Source organism: Elgaria multicarinata, chromosome 6 (genome assembly GCF_023053635.1).
Source record: "Elgaria multicarinata webbii isolate HBS135686 ecotype San Diego chromosome 6, rElgMul1.1.pri, whole genome shotgun sequence".
NCBI lineage: Eukaryota > Metazoa > Chordata > Lepidosauria > Squamata > Anguidae > Elgaria > Elgaria multicarinata.
In genome coordinates, this window is record NC_086176.1 from 84171784 (window position 1) to 84190788 (window position 19005).

A 19005-nucleotide genomic window follows, 5' to 3' on the forward strand; every position below is an offset into this window, starting at 1 on the left:
GCTGCCTTGAGAGACTTTTTGGCTAAAGGGCGGGATAAAAGTGCAGTTATAAATAAAATAAAATTTCCCATCACCTGCTCCCCCAACACTGAGACCTTCTGTGCAAGCTCTACCATCAAGTGATAGCCGCTCCCCATCAGGTTGTAAAAGCCAGCAGCTACCAGCAGCCAATCATCAACTACTATGTGACAGCAGGTAAGAAATATGTCACTGTGGTAGCAGAAAAGGCTGGTGGCTGTACCATCTAATTTACATGGGGGATCTGCAGTGCCATGTTGAACAGGGAAGTGGTAATAAAATGTGTAATCTGGCTCACAGTCAATAGTACCTATGTAAGTGGACATAAAATAATTATCTTAGCCTTACCTACACAACACATCTCACAGCCAGTTATTATTTATTTCTTGCACATCTGCACACGACCTTACCTTTTTTTTGTGGTGGTTGGATTGCCCATAAAAATTGACTACTCAAACCAATATGCAATGGCAAAATGTCAACTGAGCTCTACAGAAGTTGCTAGCTCTATTTTTTTTTTAACAAACTCTAAACTGCATTGTCAGTAGACAGACAAGAGTTATTCATAGTATCGTTTTACTACCAAACAATAGTACTTTTGTGTACTACTATTGTGTAGCAGTAAAAGGATACTATGTACAACTAGTACAATTGTGTAGTACTAGCAAAGAAATTTAACTTCACGTTGAGTATTAAAAATAACTACAAAGAAATGTGTTTGTAATATCTTTTAATACTTTTTCACTTTTAAATACTGGTTTTTAAATTTGTGATTGTAACATGGAAGAGCCAACTCCATTTAGTTGTTTGTTTTTAAAGTTAACAGGATCATAAAGCTATCATAGAACAGTCACACTCTACACACTCAAGATACTCTAAAAACTGATTCATGTTTTGAGTATGTAGATGAACAGTGGCAACTCAAATACAGCTTCATCTATACAACAGTTGACAAAAAGATCAGTGAAAATTTGACTTGACAGTTTGATTAAGGAGAACCAGTACAACTTCTTATGAACCAGTGCAGCCCAATAAGATAAGAGTAACTTCTTTCAAAGTGAAATAGCATTCCCCCCTGCCCCCGAGTCTGCAAAAAATAAAGGATTTTAAAAAGGTCGAAATGAAAAGCCCTTTTTTCCTGATCTTCTCTCCGCCATAACTAAACAAAAAGGAGTGAATTTGATAGGGGTGTGTGTGTGTGTGGTGGCAGATTCAGGCTTTCAAGGCAACAACAGCTGAGGAGACAAAGTGACCTTTGGAGACATCTCTGCACCCACAGCATTTTAAGTATAGTTTAGTTCATACAAAAGTAAATAAAAGGGACTGGCGTGTCTGCTCATCAGTTACCAAAGGCAAAGGGGGGCACTGATTGGCAGAATGAGTATCAGACAGATGGAATGACTAATTTAAAGGAGACAACCAAATGGTGGGGAAAGAAAAAGTTCTATTCCAAAAGGGCACAACAGCGATTTAATATGTACTGGCCAAGCTTTTCAGCTTCTTGGGAAACACTTTTTTGCCACTTTTAGCTCTTGCCATATTCTCCAAGAAGTCTCTGATGATCAATTGGGCAGGACTAGCTCTGATGAAGCGACACCACTTGTCTAAAAGTAGAATGTATTCTTTACAAATAGTATCTTTAGTGTAATTTTTATTTACAGAATTGCAAAATACATCACATTTAGTGCAAATGCAACGAATGATATTAAGATTTATATACTGCTATGTAAACTTTCCATCTCTTTGTAAAATAAAGCTATCCAATCAAATTAAAGTAACTTGGCATGTATTCCATGATCATTACCAGAAATGGCAAAGTGTTAAATTTGTGTACAGGGTCTAAGCATTATTTTGTTGTGGAAGTTCCCATCAGTGGCTATGGTGAACGAACATTTTTCCCGGTTGATTGTAAAAAGATTAAACACATCTGAGGTATAAGAAACTGTATATAAAATGGTGATATAGTAAACAGATCTAATTTCCCATCTTATTTGCCTTACTAGCATTACCCCATAGGCACTTTTCTACATTTTCAAATCATGATCAGAGTTATTCTGTAATAAGGCATATTCCATGCACATTATTAAGAGAAAGGCAAATAAAGGAGACTAAAAAGCATGAAATCTGTGTGCATGTGCATAAATCAACCTTAGTGTGTCTACTGTAGCGTACCGAAGACACACCAGCCATATCCGAAAGAATTTGCTTCCAACCTCAAAAGATTTTCATCAGCTGTATCTTCATTAACAAGTACTGTCTTTGTTTTCAGGCCTCACCTACTCTATACGAAATAAGACTTCCTGCGTTCTTTTCAAAAATATATCCAAATCTTGTCTTTCTCTCTATATACACAAGCTGATCTAACAGCTAAAAAAATTCATCTGAATAATCTCCATTTAAAAGCACAACCATCAAGTGAGGAATTCCCTCAAAAGGACCATAAATCTCTTCCCACAGTTCACCCTTCATGTTATTTCTTAGTATTCAAGACAGGCAGATCCTTGAAAGTTAAGTTCTCACAGCAACTAAAGGGAACTTTGCATTTTAGGTTTTATGGATTTTTACATTTTACAGTGCAGGTTGTGTGTGTGTGGGAAATGTTACATGTGTGAAAGGTTTTATATATGAACTTCATAGCACAGCTTTATTCAACAGAAAAACACACATGCAGAACCAGAAAACAGCATATTTGCTCATTCTTTAAGACTGGGAATGTTATCTTCTGTAGTCCAATTTGCGTCAATAAATAGAAGTTCTTGCAGCTTCAGGAAATCTGATGGCAAGAAAGCAGCCCATAACACACAAGTTGGGCGAGACACTGCTGTACCTTTCCCCCCTGGCAGTCCTGCCCTCTTGTACAGTATCTATTACAAAGTTTCTGGATCATGCTCAAGAACCAAATTTCTGTAGCACATATTACACAACTAAAAAATACAATAGAAATATAAAGATATCTGGAAAAAATAAAATAAAGCTTTTCACACCTACTCCATCAGAACCCAGAAGGTCTTCATAGGAGCATAGAAAAGGCAAAGTCATAAGGATCTTGACAGCCCTCACGTATTTAGAGACGTTTTACATAAGATGATTTATCATAGAAACCAGCAGCAATGAACTATGATTATACAAAGCAAATGCAAATCCGCTCGGGAAAGACACGCAGAGTTTACTGAAAACCTTAAGAAAAAAGTTATAACACAGTTTTTGTGTGTATATAAAGCACATACAGTATGCTATATGTGCATTTGTCCTTTGTGCTTTTTAGACATACACAAAAGCGGGAGCTGTAAGCGTGTCTTATGAAGTTCCACAGTAAACAAAAGCTTTTCAAATTATTCAAAAGTTAAAGCAATAAACCAAGTTGGTGACCCAAAGTTGTATTTTTCTCCTCTAAAGCAAGCAAATAAAGTAGAGCCATATACATGTATCAACACATGTATTTTTATAATTACACACCAATTCAGCAAAGTGAGCTAGCAGAAGACAGTGAAAGTTCAGCTTCATGGCATTGCAATATTTCTTCAGTTGAGTGCAGAATCCAGGACTTGGGCCATAAGACTGTAGATCCTACGTTCCAGCTTGGAGCATTCATTTTGGTTCATTTCTCCAACATGGAATGTTCACACAGCCTTGTTTCAATCACTAGGGGGGAAATGGATGAAAGTTTCAATTCTGACCACCAGAACCAAAACCTGGGATAGTGCTATGAAACATGAAAGCTATGAACTATGACAATATGAAAACACTACATTATCTTATATTTCCCATTCATGATTTCATAAGTCAGTTTTCCATCTGAATGGAAACCTCTTATAGACTTTTTGCAGGATCTAGAAAAAAATGACCTGTTTGTCTGTGGATTCAATGAATAAGAAGAGAATTTTAAGACATCAAAAAGAGGGGCATTTCTCATTCTTTTTTCCCCTTTTTTTTGGTGATTAAAGAGTAAGAGAAGAACAGGTTGCTTACCTGTAACTGTGGTTCTTTGAGTGGTCATCTGTGCAGTCACACTATGGGGCTCTGCGCTTGCGCTGAGCTTAGCTTCGGAAAGGATCAGTAGCTGAGTAAAAAAAACGTTTGGAAGGCGGGAACCCCTCCCCCACCGTCCACTGCGCATGCCCCCGCTCGCTCCCGCCTTCCCCTCAGTTCCTTTGCGACTAGATCGAACCTGGTACCGAGAGGAAGACGGAGTCGAACAACCTAGCATGACACCGCAGAGGGGACGGAGGGAGGGTTGTGTGACTGCACAGATGACCACTCAAAGAACCACAGTTACAGGTAAGCAACCTGTTCTTCTTTTTCGTGGTCTCTGTGCATCACACTATGGGCGATTACCAAGCCTTGTACTCACCGGAGGAGGGTCGGTGTCATTGTAAGATTGCCGAAAGGACCGCTCTGCCGAAGGAGGAATCATTCCTGGAATGGGTGTCGACACCGTAGTGTTTGACGAAGGTCAACGGTCGCGACCAAGTAGCTGCCTTGCAAATGTCAATAAGTGGAACTCCTCTGGCGAAGGCAGTGGATGTGGCCAAACTTCTGGTGGAATGTGCCCTTACCACGGTGGGGGGCTGAAGCTTTGACGTTTGGTATGCAAGGCGGATGGTACTAGCTATCCATCCCGCAAGGCGTTGGGAAGAGACTGCTTGGCCCTTCTGAGCACCTCCGTAGCAAACGAAAAGTCTATTAGTGGTGCGGAAGGCCTGGGTCCTGTCTTTGTAGAAGGCAAGGGCCCTACGGACGTCGAGGCAGTGCAATCGTTTTTCAAGGGAGGTGGTGGGAGAAGGAAAGAAGGCTGGTAAGACGATTGGTTGATTGATGTGGAATTCTGAAACTACTTTAGGTAAAAAGGCGAGGTCTGGACGGAGAACAACTTTGTCGGTGTGGAATACTGTGAGCGGTGGATCGACATGGAGTGCGCAGAGTTCACATGATCTTCGGCCAGATGCTATGGCGACAAGGAAGGCAACTTTCCAGGTAAGTAGGTGTAGCGATGTAGTGGCTAGTGGCTCGAAGGGTTTTGTAGTGAGGGCATTGAGGACTACAGACAAACTCCAAGTTGGATATATAGGCTTTATAGGTGGAATTAGATTCTTTAGGCCTTTTAGAAATTTTTTGATGATTGGAGTGGAGAAGAGGGTTCTGCCCTTGATTTCGCCTCTGTGAGCTGATAGTGCAGCGAGATACACCCTAATGGAAGAGTACTGTAATCCTTTGGAATATAAGTAGTGGAGAAAGAGGAGGACGTCCTTAGGTGAGCAATGTTCAGGGAGGAAGGAGTTGGCGGAAGCAAAAGCGGAAAAAGAGATGGGTAGAGTGGTAGAATGTACGGTTCTTTGTCTGCTATGCGGAGAAGAGAGGAGAACCAAGCTTGTCTGGGCCACCGAGGGGCAATCAGTATGCAATTGGCATTGTCTGTGATGATCTTGGCTATCACCTTGATGAGCAGGGGAAACGGAGGAAATACATAGAGTAGAGGACCGTGCCAATTGTGGAGGAATGCGTCTCCTAGTGAGGCAGTGCCTACACCTCCTCTGGAGCAGTAATGCTTGCAGGCTGTGTTCTCTTCGGAGGCGAAGAGGTCTATGTCTGGTCGGCCCCAGAGATGGAAGAGGTAATGGGTCATCGAGGTTGAGAGTTTCCATTCGTATTGGGGGCGTATATGACGACTGAGAGAGTCTCCTAGGGTATTGTCCGTACCGGCAATGTGAACTGCGGTGAGGTGGATTCCTCTGGGAATAGTCCAGCTGAGTAGCTGCAGGGTAAGGTTGACGAGCTTTGACGAGTGTGTGCCTCCTTACTTGTTGATGTGCCACAAGACTGTGGTGTTGTCCGTGAGGACTTGAACGTGTTGGTTGGAAAGTTCGGGTTCGAATGAGAGCAGAGCTTTCCTGACAGCTTCGAGTTCTAAAAAGTTTATATGGTTTTTTGCCTCCGATCGCGACCAACGATCTTGGATCTGCAGCGGGCCGCAGTGGGCTCCCCAGCTTATGGTGGAAGCGTCTGTGGTTAGGACCCGTGACGGCGGTGTCGGATGGAATGGAACACCGTGAAGGAGATGCCTGGGTATTGTCCACCACTGAATGGATTGTGCTACATGTTTCGGGAGGCTGAGGAAATGTCGCCTGGGATTGCGTGACCCGTCGAAGTGTCGGAGGAACCAAAGCTGTAGGGGGCGCATTCTGAACCTGGCCCATTCGATGACGGCGACGGTCGATGCCATGTATCCTAGTAGGCACTGGATGGAGTGTACTGATGTTCGAGTGGCTGACATCATGACTCGGGCTTTCTTTATCAGTGTACGGGATCGTTCGAGTGGCAGGTAGGCTCTTGCAAGTACGAAGTCGAGACGGGCTCCGATGAAGGTTATTGATTGGGTCGGTTGGAGAACGGACTTTTCGTGGTTTATACACAGTCCGAGGTCGTTTAGTAGGGAGACAGTGTTCGATATGTGATTTTGGAGATGCTGTTTGGAGTCTGATACCAAGAGCCAGTCGTCTAGATATGGATAAACCTCGACGCCTAGGAGGCGGAGATAGGCGCAGACGACTGCCATGCATTTGGTGAACACCCTTGGGGCCAATGAGAGGCCAAAGGGTAGCACGCGGAACTGGTAGGTGTCCGCGCCTATGGCGAAGCGTAGGAAATGACGGCAGGATTCGTGGATGGAAATATGAAAATAGGCGTCTTTGAGGTCGACGACGGCGAACCAGGCGCTTTCCCTTAAGAGTTGTAGAGTTGTGCTCAAGGTTGTCATTTTGAATTTCTGGGGACGTATAAATGAATTTACGTCTCTCAAGTCCAAAATAGGTCTGAGACCTCCGTCTCGCTTCGGAACTGTGAAATACCGGGAGAAAAAAACCCCGGCTGCTAGTTGTTCGGGAATTTTTTCGATAGCTCCCTTGTGCAAAAGTGTCAATGTTTCTTGAAGCAGTACTTCCGACGGTGTTGTATATTTCACAGTGCCGAGGGGAGGGAGAGTCTGGAAGTCTATCCTGTATCCTGTAAGAACGATGTCTAACACCCACGAGTCCATAGTGATGTTTTCCCACGCGTGAAAAAATGGGGCGAGACGGTCTCGAAAGAGGTGGGATCGAGGGTGTGGCGTGGCGTCAAAAACGACGTTTAGAGAAATTGTCCCCTTTCTTTTGGGATCTAAACTTGTTTTGAGGGGTAGTCGTTTTCCTTTGGAAGGTTTGAGAAGGCTGGAATCTTGGTGTTCTGTCGAAAGACTGCCTCTGCGAGTATGGCTGGTATTGACGTGGCCAGCGACGGGATTTCTGGAATTGTTGTTGTTGCTGTTGCTGTGGGCCGATGCCCATCTTTTTGGCAGTTGTTCTTGCCTTCTGGACATTATCCATCTGTTCATCGGTCTTTGAGTTGAAAAGACCATCCCCATCGAAAGGAAGGCTCTCGATGCGTGACCTGGCTTCTGGAGTGAGACCGGCAGATCTAAGCCAGGCGTGGCGCCGGAGGGCTATTGAGTTTGTCATGAGTTTAGAATAACAGTCGGCTTGGTGCCGGGTAGAGTTGGTCTGAAGCTTAGAAAGTCTGGATGCTTGAGCTTGAAAAGCTCTTGCTAACTCTCTCTGGTCGTCTGGCAAATAGTCACACAAGGAGCCCATCTTGTCCCAGAGAAAAGCTTGGTAACGAGCCATCAGTGCCTGGTAGTTAGTCACTCGAAGACCTAAAGCTGACGCGGAGTACGCACGACGACCCATAAAGTCCAATCTGCGACCTTCTTTATCGACCAGAGAGGAGTGTGTTTTCTGTGACCTAGAATGTGAGGATTCTACGATTATCGAGTTGGGCTTGGGATGCGAAAATAAGAACTCAACGTCCTTAGCCTGAACTCGATACATGGATTCGAGCCTGCGTGATGTGGGCGAGATGAGCGATGGTGATTCCCAAGTCTGTTTTAGTGTTTGCAGTAAGATAGGCGAGAACGGTATTTCGGTTGGCGTCGAGGCTTCCGTATACATATTGTCAAAGAACGGATCGTGAATCTGCTCTTGATGTTGTTGGGCGTCGACGCCTAGAGCAGTGGCCATATAAAGGACTTGTTCGGAAAATGAACCCATGTCCTCCGATGGCGAAGGGCGGTCCTTTGTGCCGACTTCATCCCCAGGAGAGGGTAGCGATGGCTGGAGATTTGAGGATGAAGAATCAGATTGATAGCCTTCTTGGGAGGTCTGGTCAGGTTGTAGCACGTGGTATGTATCTTCCTGAGGCTGAGGCGGTAAAGACAGAGACCGAGGAGGTACAGGTGGTGCAGACATATCTCGTGAAGGTGGAAGGCGAGATTGACGCCTATCTGAGTAAGGATCGAAATAAGAGTCCTTGTCATAGTATAGGTAATCCCCCAGATAGCGGTAATCCGAGTATCTATCCCAGTCGCGAGGCGGTGATCGAGATCGGCCTCTGTAGTTATCATAATAGCTCCTCGGATAGTGCTCTCTGTATGGGGGAGAACGGTATCCGGAAGTCGATCTTGGAAAGTGCTGGCGTCGACGGTAGGTTTCTGAGGAGGGCTGAAGTGCAGTCGTGACTGCCTGCTCTGAACGCTCTTGGTTTGGAGAGGGGCGCCGAGGAAAAAACTGTGGAGCTCCTTGACTGGCTGAGGGAGGTCTAACTAGTGACAAAGCGCTGGAAGTCCTCCTAGGGGGAGGAGGAGGAGAGAGTGGTCTCTGTGGTGATAAGGAGGATTCTCTGATCTCCCCTTCCGAAGGCGTCGAGAGAAGTTCGGTGACCGGGCAATCAGGCGGGTTTGAACGTTCTCTAGTTGGCGTCGGGTGCTGTGCTGTCGACAACCCTCGCGTTTGGAGTGGACGCTTCTTTTTCTTTTTAGGCTGGGCGTCGGGGGACGACCTTGGCTTCTTTGCCTTTTTTGTGAGCTTCTTTGCAGTCGATATAGTAATAGAGCGTGATGGCTCGTTATGCGCCGTAGATACCGAGGGAGCTGATGTTGTCGAAGCTTTCGGTATCGATACGGGGCATGACGCCATTTGTGAACCCGTAGGGTTAGGCGTGTCTACAGAGCGGAGCGTTCTTTTCCACAGCTCGGCTTTCAGGCGATCAGACCTGTGGCGTCTAGTTTGTTTGGAGAAGGCCTGGCAGTGGTGGCAGGTCTCTACCACATGGGCTTCTCCTAGGCAGAGGACACAAAGGGAGTGGCCGTCTGCTGCAGGGAGTTTCGTGCCGCAACGGACACACTTTCGAAATAGGGCCCTGAGGGCCATACAAGGTAGAAAAATAGTTTTTTAGAGAAGGAAGAAGTATAGTTAAGAAAAATAGCTCAAGACGAGAATAAGATTTTTTTTTTTTTTTTTTTTTTTTTTTTTTTTTTTAGGGAGGAAAATATAAGAAGTAAGAAGTAAAAAGTTTTGAGAAGGAAAAAATGGAGAAAAAAGCTCAGCTATAAACGTTTGTGGAATTTACGAGGAGGATCCTTCCGACGAAGCTAGCAGGTAAGCGGTCGCAAAGGAACTGAGGGGAAGGCGGGAGCGAGCGGGGGCATGCGCAGTGGACGGTGGGGGAGGGGTTCCCGCCTTCCAAACGTTTTTTTTACTCAGCTACTGATCCTTTCCGAAGCTCAGCTCAGCGCAAGCGCAGAGCCCCATAGTGTGATGCACAGAGACCACGAAAAAGAACTTATTGTTACTTATTTTTGCTGTGGAGAAAATCGTGTTGTTTTTGTGATGTTTGTTTACTTGTCTGTTTTTTATGTTTGGAAAAAACAATAAAAAGTTAAATTAAAAAAAAGGTATTTCTTATTTAAAGCAATTAAAAGAGGCTTTAAACATATACTAGAAAAAGTGACACCCACAAATAGAGACCAAAAAAAGAGATGATTTTATAGCACAATATTGAAAGTGCCTCCTGGGTTCTCACGCAAACAAGGATGTGCTAGTGATTACATATTTACAAACTGTTAATCTACTAGTGGGAAGATTTCCATCAACATGCCTTCTATTACATCACCTATGTAACTTCATACCATTTGCTATTTGCATGATTCTCTAATGTTCTCGAGGGCTACAGCAACACACTGTAGAGCCTAATAAAGAGTAAAATAACTATTTACACCCAGCAATCTTTCATACTAAGCACTAGGAATCAAACTGCCCGAAATATCAGACATGCTTCAAGGCAGCTACTCCATCAGCAAATCATACTTTTCAAATGACACTTCACAGTATTTTGGTGACAAGAGGCTTCACGAAGCATTCCATTGATAAGGCGGTCGAAGAGAACTGAGGGGATAGGTGGGAACCTGTGGACAGGCGCAGTGGACGGTGGGGCAGGGGCACCCGCCAAAACTACTCATCTTAAGAAGTTCCGGAATGAGCTCCGCGCAGGTGCAGAGCCCATATGTGTGATGCACAGAGACCACGATGAAGAACATTTTGTTTCAAGGATCTCAGTATACCTTTAACTACATAATGGCTGCCTCTAACTCCAATAAGATTATATAATGAATGTTAGAAAGGCTTTTATGCAAGTATTACATACCTTTTAATACTAGAACAAAATTGGCTTTCCTGCTGTTTTGTCTTGTACATATGATGTGAACCGCTTCAAGAATTTGGGGTACTCTCGTTTTGCAACTGCCCGTAATACAGAAGCTGGTGCCCAACCCCCAGGGTTCACTACAAATAAAGATGAGAGTTATTTGTTACTCAAGAAAAAAGTGACATTGCATATGTAAAAACGCAACTAAAAAAGGACTTTTTTAAAATGCAAAACGAACAGCTCTGTTAAGACTAGCTGCTTTATCTCTTGGATATAGGAAATTACTTCTTAATTTGCCTCTAGGCCATGTCAGACTATATTCATTTAAATACAGTATTCAAACAAAGAAAGCGAGAGCAGCAGTATAAAGGTCACCTTAACCCCAAATATTTTAAGTAAGATTTTGAAGGAAAGAAAGGAAAGGAACCTCTCGTGCAAGCACTGAGTCATTACTGACTCTTGGAGGGACGCCAGCTTTCGCTGACATTTTCTCGGTAGGCCTTATAGCGGGGTGGTTTGCCATTGCCTTCCCTGGCCGTTATTACCTTTCCCCCAGCTAACTGGGTACTCATTTTACCGACCTCGGGAGGATGGAAGGCTGAGTCGACCCGAGCTGGCTGCCTGAAACCAGCTTCCGTTGGGATCGAACTCAGGCCGTGGGGAGAGTTTCAGCTGCAGAAACTGCTGCTTTACCGCTCTGCACCACATGAGGCTCATAAGATTTTGAACATAGGTCTGTTTTGACAGGTAGTTCAGATAGTTTATCCAATTTGTTAGGAATAAGAATCCTTGCATTACAGTAAAATTCTATTATCTTTTAAAATATGCATGTAAGTGGCTCACTAGAAAATGTTGTTAAATACTGCAAGATATTGTCTTTAAAGATTTATATATCCATCACAAACTAAATGTTACCACCATTAATAACCCCCAAATAAATGTGCACACTCCTCAGTTATGTATGCAAATTAATACTGTATGGGACATAAGTTTATGTGACATAAATATGATCACATTCATGTACTATTTTAAGCTTCATCTGAAAACCTAAATATTTGTTCTGTTTATGGCATAAGTTCTCTCTGTGAACTATATAGCGTCACTCCTGAAAATAGTTTCTTCACAGTTGCATACAGCAGTGCAGGTAAGGGTGGTACTGTAGCACTTGCATAGGACTCTGCATGCCTTTTCCAGTTATGATGATCTAGTTTGCACATGGGTTAAATAACCCAAAATTTGCCTTGCCCAACCAGGAGTGAGTACTACCTCCTGCGTGCTCCTCACTCTCGCTTTTAATCAAGCATCTATGATCAGCTGGGTTGTAAGTTATTGAGCATGATGTGTGAACCTGGAGTGCAAAGCATGGGTTAACCACTGTGTTGTTGATCCCCTAAACAACCCAGTGTTCCATGTTTGCAAATCAGTTTAAACCTATGACCTGGGTGATTGTAGGTTGTTGACTGAAAGCAGAAGAGGCTGATGCACTGCAGGTCCACTCTTGCCCACTTGAATAAGTGAATTGTGGGTTAATTAACCCACGATGTGCAATTACATGCGTACTGGCCCATTAACCCACGATGTGCAGTTACATGCGAACTGGCCCAATGTCATCAGGTCATCGCATTTTTCCTGAGCTTGCCGAAGAGTTGTTCACTTTGGTGAGATCCACCTTTCCTCTCTTAATCCCAGTCTGCAGAATTTGGTAACTTTAGATATCTTTGAAATACCTTTACCCATGGAGGACCTCCATGAACATTGGGTGTTTCAGAGCTGCCTGCATTGTGGAATATTTTCCAGGCATTAAGAGAGTTTCTTCAAAACAGATGCTGTTTTGCTTCATTGATTATGCACAGTCCAGTGGTTTTACCATCCAGAAGTACTACAAACCTTTCAAGTGTTGGGGCTTCTGGCAGTGTCAGAAATGTATGCATTTGAAAGTGGCCTGGGCACAAATGAAGAGCTGGGCCAGGCATGATGGTTTACCATCCAGAGGACACTCTCATGGCAATTAGTGTGCATGTTTTGCGGTGGCCCAAAGCTTAGTTTTGGGAATATATTCCCATTCCTTACTCTTTTATACATTCGGTGCCAATTGGCATGGTGGCAATACACTTCACGGTGTCTAAAGCCCAAACAAAGCATTGGACCAGAACTTATAGAGGAAGGATTTATATCAATTGTGATCACACACAAAACTATACAGGCTGCCTCACAAATGACAAGTTTCCAACATTAATGTCACTTCTCTGTAGATTGTGTGCCTCTAGTGTGAATCTCGTATGCAAAGAGTATGCAAATCTATTTGGTAGCACGCAACACATATGGCTGAAAGTCCCATTCTAGCCATGTTCCTTCAGGTTGCCATGGTATTTATGTGTGACAAAATACATGCAGTCATGGTGTACAACTGCCTTCCTAAACCTGGTGCCTGCCAGATGTGTTGTACTGCAATTTTGAACCAACCTAAGTTTCTTCACAAAGCAATATTATTTAATAAGGTTAGTTCTCTGTGAAGCAGAAACTGTGAAACTATTTTTATTGCTTTACAGTGACATAGTGTGGTCAAAAGTGTTACTGCTCTTTAGCAATTAATAAATTACTCCTCTTTTCTATACCACCCTTCAACTTGCTCTTGTTATTTCCACAATAGGTCTTGAGTAATGGTAATTTATTAATCTTACTATAAACCACTCTTACAAGATTCCACAGTAATAAACATAAGTTCCTAACCTACAAAATGCAAGATTTCGACTATTTTATTAGATTTCAATTTATAATCCTTTTTAGAAAAGAACTAGTCCGATCATGGCTGAATATGAAATTAAGTCCAAAAGTACTTGAAACTTTAGGCAACCTTCTGCATCTTTTGAGATAAGGAAGGCAGTTTGGGCATTGTAGAGTTGTAGGTATACACCTAGGCCCTGAATAATGTGTTCATCTTTGAACACCGTCTGAGGTGTGGTGGGAGACACTGGAGAGAGGGCCATCTTAGTTGTGGCACCCTGGTTATGGATTTCTTTTTCCCAGGGAGGCTTGCCTAATGACTGCATTAACGGCTTTTAAGTGACAAGTGATTTTTTTAAAAAATATATTTTCCAGGGCCTTTTAACTTGATGAGACTTTTTTATGCTGCGTTCCCCCCCCCCCCCTGACTTTACTATAGAAACAGAAGAGTGAATGGAGGACGACTGATAGATGAGGCTAGAATGGAATGGTCGCAGGGTTAGTGGCAGTTGGGGAAAGTCAGTTAGAAGGAGAACAAAGACAGTTCGTGAGAGGTCAGGAAAGTGGGGGTGGAGTTAGGACTGAGAGATAGTGACGTGGTTTGCACATACTGGTTTGCTAACCCAGCTTTATTTAAAATCAGCCACTCTACATGCCTTTGGCGACCCACAGGTGCCCACATCCTCTGAGAGGCGCTTCCCTCCTCTCAGTGACAATGCTGCTCTACGATAGAGTAGTAGTATTGCGAAGGAGGGGAAGTGAGCGGCTGTCAATGGACACGCCCAGCTCCAGCCAAGTCCTGCCAGGACTGCCCCAGCCGGCACTTCTTGCCCACCAAGCTCCATTAGGAGCCTGTACTGAAGGGTCAGGGCAAGCCCATCTACTTGCCCCCCTCCATTGAGCCTCTTGTGCTGAGTGCTTCCCTTTCCTCTCTCCCTCCCTGTGAAGGATGAAGGCTGCGTGTGTGCTTCCCCCCATTTCTGAAAAACAGCAATATCAGGATGGGGTTGTCTTTGAGCATGTCCAGTGTCCAGCCTCTCAAAGTTACACTGTCGTATCTAGTTATGATTTTAAAACCACACATGGCAGGTGGGAGGAGGCACCGCAAATGGATGCAGCCCATTTATGCGGGTGGTTTCCTTTTATGTGGTATTGGGTTGACTTCTCGAGACTGACCTTAGGAATCACAATGGCCACCAAAGGCTGGTAAGTCTGGCCTCCCACCTAAGGCATGCTGGGAGTTCTGCCCAAGGCAAGCTGGGAGTTGTAGGCATAAACCTAGGTTTTTATTAATTCTTTCAAAATACTTAAAACCCTGAAATTTGTGTTTATAGATTTTTCTGGTACATTGTACAGCCAGACCTATCACTGTGTCAGACATTTCTAACTCATCTGGAAGTGGGTAAACATTTCCGGACATACATGACACACACATACTTTCCGCTTTATAGGTAGAGATAAGAGTGCCTATAACTACACATTTTGTTAAGAAAAGGAGACTGGGAGATGGGGATCTTTTCCCCTAAACTAAATCTGTAGCATATGTGAGTGTGAAGTTGTAAAAAGTAGTTATGCCTTACCATTTGCTACATACGTAATCTTGCATAGGATATTGTCTCTGCTTATTTTCTTGTTTCCTTCTGGTGGGCTTACCAACGTCTGACATATCATAGCAATATTTATTTTGGCACGAACACATCGATTGTTCAACTGTCAAGAAATACAAGAATTTAGGTTTTTATGTTGGTTGCATATGGATTATAAGGGCATAATACAGCATAGATTGCCCCTCCATTTTCTTGTCAATTAAAGAAACTCATTCAACAATGTATCCAGAGAATTTTATTCTGGCAGTTGGGGGAGTTGTTTGGTTACATTATTCAAGGAGAAAACACCCTCAGAGAACTGGAAGATTCACTTACAGGTGCACTTTCATGCTCCACAGAGAAGTTGCAGACAATCCATGTTTCAGTGTCATTTTCATTGAAAGCTGGTATTTTTCTAATAGCAGACAAATACAGCACATCACGTTGAGAAGCAGGCCATACTCTCTATAGGGAAAGATATTAGAAGTATGAATTTATAGAATACTTTAGAATGCTCAAAGAACTTCACCCACATTTTATTGCATTCCTTACAACAACCCTGTATGGCAGATCAGTATTATCTCACATATTGCAGAGACAGAGAGAATGGCTTGCCTTAAAGCCAACAACTAAGACCATGGCAAAAGAGATTCAAAGATTTGTAGCTTAGTCTAGCCACTACACCAGCTTTAAAATAAATATGGAAGCCATTAGGGCAGGGGTGGGCAACATCTCCCAAAATGAAAATTTTAAAACAAAATGGCACTCTGAAGCTCATGATGTTCAGAAGGCCCACCATGACCCGTTGGTGAGGCTATTCAGGGACACAGAGTGTGGGAAAGGTTGGCTCCATGTTCTTATTTCCATTCATGCAACAATTAGGTACAACCTTACATAATCAAAGCTTACTGTCATTACAAAGTCTTATTTACTATGCCTATCAACAAGCATTTCAGAGTTTATTTTATTGGATCTTAATGTGCCTTTCAGGGAAATTTATCTGCCTAGTTACGTAGGTCTTTCATTGTCTCTGTCACGACTAAGCATATCTTTTGGCCACTGCTATAAAAAAAAACCCCACTTGATTTTGTTGATCCTGTGGCTGCATGTATATTTCCTAGTCCTGTATATTTCAGGAGTGATCCTTCTCTGTTTTGTTATTATGATGCATTTCTTGAAGAAGTGCAATGTCAGGATTTTCTTTGTGAAGCAGGTATTATATTCATTTATGCTTAATGGGTGATCCCATTCCCTTTACATTCTAAGATAACATTTTCAAGCCTGGCATTGCACTTCTAAAAGTATTGCTTGCTAAGATTCTCACAAGTACATCATTTACCCCAGATTTCCATATTGCTCTTTTTCTGCGATGGTACACACCTTTACAAATCGCTGAGCACAACTATTTGTTCACTCAACCACCTCCCCACATTCTGAAAACTCACAAGTTAGCCAAAAGCTAACCCTGTGCTACATTCATTCCAGGTATGGCTATTTTGGCAGGATGTAGGTTGCAATATGTATAACTTGTTACAACAACAAGAATAAAAATAAAAAAATTCTAAGAAATAAATATACAAACTAATTTTACCCCTTTCTACCCGAGCTCCTTTCCCCCCCCCCCATAACAGTTTAAGAAGTGAATAAACCTAAAACAGTATTATTCTATGAAACTCTGGGTAGTATGAAGACAAACCTCTCCAACTTAATAATTGTTGTTACTGAGGTTCAGCCAGAGCAAGCAGTCTACTTGCTTTGGCTGAGTAACTTGCAACTTCATGGGTTTAGCATGTTGCTTTTTTCGTCCTTTGTTTTTTGCCGTACTCAGTCTGCTCTTCTCCTAAGGAATCTCCAGCCACTATACCTTCTTCCCAGCTTGTTCCATCCTCCTCCCCTGAGTTTAGGTTGAGCAATTTCCATAACCTTCTCACTTCCACTCATGTACTGACAGCGTGGGTTTCACCCACCCACCCACCCCATTTCCTGAATTAGTTTAACTGGGTGTTCCCAGTGGTAATTTATTTTAGCTTTCCTTAACTGTTCCATACAGAATTTAGGCACCTTTCTTTTTTATCAGGGGTTTTGGACGCAAGTCCTGATAAAGCTGCACTGGAGATTCCATACGATGAAGTTGTTGGCATACTCCTAAAGTCATTGCTTCACTGGCCATTTTGGAGATATCATTGTGTTATCGCTGCTCATTCTATTTATTTTTTAAGTGGGTTTATCGCTTGAGTCCAATCATTCCTAAATTGTCTAATCTGCTCTGCCATAATAACCATATTGACTTCACTCATTTTGGCCGGCCTTTGCATCCTCTCCTAGTTCCTGTTTTGCTGGTCCAGTTTTCGGTCCAAAATATTTCTCCAGCTGCCTGTCCTGAGAGCTAAGAGACTGGTATGCCCTTTCTAGACCTGTCTTTTGTGTGCATGTATTGGCTGTTTATTTCATTATTTGGTTTTAATTATTATGCTGGTTTGGAGGTCTGGTTTAAATTACCATCTTACGTGATGACATCACCCGCTCCCACTATTATCTCCATTCTGACATTGGAAGTAACAGTGGGGATTCCCCTGTGCACTGTTCCCCCTTCCAACCCAGTCCCTCACCACAAACTAGTTCTGCAAACCTGGCATAGATGGTTCTTTGCAGTTTTATAAGAAGGTGTTATATAAAAATGTCAAGTGTTACCTTATGTGTCTGGTGGATTATGATTGCGTTATCAGCTAAAGTTTCTACGACATGGAAATTTTCAATGGTTGCTAAAATGGAAAAAAGGATAATTGTCAAAACAAAATAATTAAATAGGTAATGTTTTCATACATATCTAGGGCAGAAAAATGGGTTACTTACTTTCCCAATCATTACGAACATCAACATTCCAGAAGTAGTGGCAGACCTCATGCCCTGTAACGCCTTTGACTGCATGTGTGGCTTTCAAAGGATCTAGAACAATGCCATTTTCTTCTACTTCCCTCCTATATACCTGAGCAAACATAAAATGTTTGAGAACATTTGCTTAACTTCATTCAAAATACAACTAATCCTTAGAATTAATTTAAAATGGAGTTAAATTGGCAGTCATAATTCTAAGCAAATTTAAAGTAGGATTTTTAACTCAAATGTAAGAGAGAGACAATGTAATGCTACCTCTAAATCAGGGGTGGGCAACTTTGAGGGGGGCGGAGAATCCAGGCACCACTTTTGACCCCCTGAACCCTTTTATGGGCCGCGCTGAGCTGCACCATCAAATTCTGTGGTGGCAAACCACTACAGAGCAGCAAAGGAGTCAAATTTAGTTTGAGAACAAACTAAATCTGACCTCTGTAGAGTTTGCCACTGAAATTTGGTGGCAAGCCAATGGAATTTTTTTGCCGCCACTACCACATATTTCATTGTTGGGGCACCAGGGTTGCCCACCCTTGCTCTGAATATTAAAATCAAAGAGTAACCTGAAGCAGAAAAATAGAGTATCTGGATCACTAGGCAGAATCTGTGGGACTGCTGGGTTCAAATCTCAACCCTGCTATGGAACATGAGACAGCCTAAGGCAAGTTAGCAATACTTGGTCTCTGTTCAAGCTATTTGTGTGTTATCATCAGAAAAGCAGTAATGAATACACTGGATGATATATATGGTATTCAGCATCACTTATTCAGTTGTGCAAAAGGGAATAAGTCCTTCTGATAAGGGACTTTAAAGGAATGGTGGTAAGTAGACAAGTCTTCTTCAAAAAGGAATGGAACTTGAGGTAAGATTCTGCTAACTTTGTGACACATGCAATTTACTTACAAGTTCAAATGCCTTTAAGAAACTGTACCAATTTTAACCATCACTTTACAGTATGCAATGCTATGCATGTTTAGACAGAAAGAAGTCCTATAAATCCCTGCAGTCCCCAGGCAGCCATGCTACAAGTTTTAGGACTGTTTTCTGTCTAAACATGCATAGGATTGCCCCCTTAATTTATTTAAAACCTTTCTATTCTTTCCTTCAGTTTAAAATTTTAGTTTTACATTTCCAAAATGTGAAGTGTTACAATATTCTACTTACCTTCATTTCACCTTCTTCAACCACCAGCTGCCAATTAGCATCACCCCCCACATCCTGTAATGAATATGTCATGTGGTTCTGCACCATCTCTTCCACCTTTAAAACACAAGGGAGG

General features: G+C 42.7%; 1 protein-coding gene across 2 annotated transcripts in view; it reads right to left on the reverse strand.

The window, feature by feature from the left end:
* Positions 1 to 731: 731 nt before the first annotated feature.
* CERT1 (ceramide transporter 1) overlaps positions 732 to 19005 on the reverse strand; it is an 82125-nt gene continuing 63851 nt past the window's right edge. For both annotated transcript variants that reach the window (XM_063127942.1, XM_063127941.1), the window contains 7 exons: positions 18891 to 18986; positions 17691 to 17823; positions 17529 to 17599; positions 15174 to 15302; positions 14832 to 14961; positions 10528 to 10664; positions 732 to 3660 (listed from right to left, as the gene is read on the reverse strand). In XM_063127942.1, the coding sequence (XP_062984012.1) occupies positions 10537 to 10664; positions 14832 to 14961; positions 15174 to 15302; positions 17529 to 17599; positions 17691 to 17823; positions 18891 to 18986 (687 nt within the window). In that variant the 3' untranslated portion in view covers positions 732 to 3660; positions 10528 to 10536. The remainder of the gene's footprint in view (positions 3661 to 10527; positions 10665 to 14831; positions 14962 to 15173; positions 15303 to 17528; positions 17600 to 17690; positions 17824 to 18890; positions 18987 to 19005) is intronic.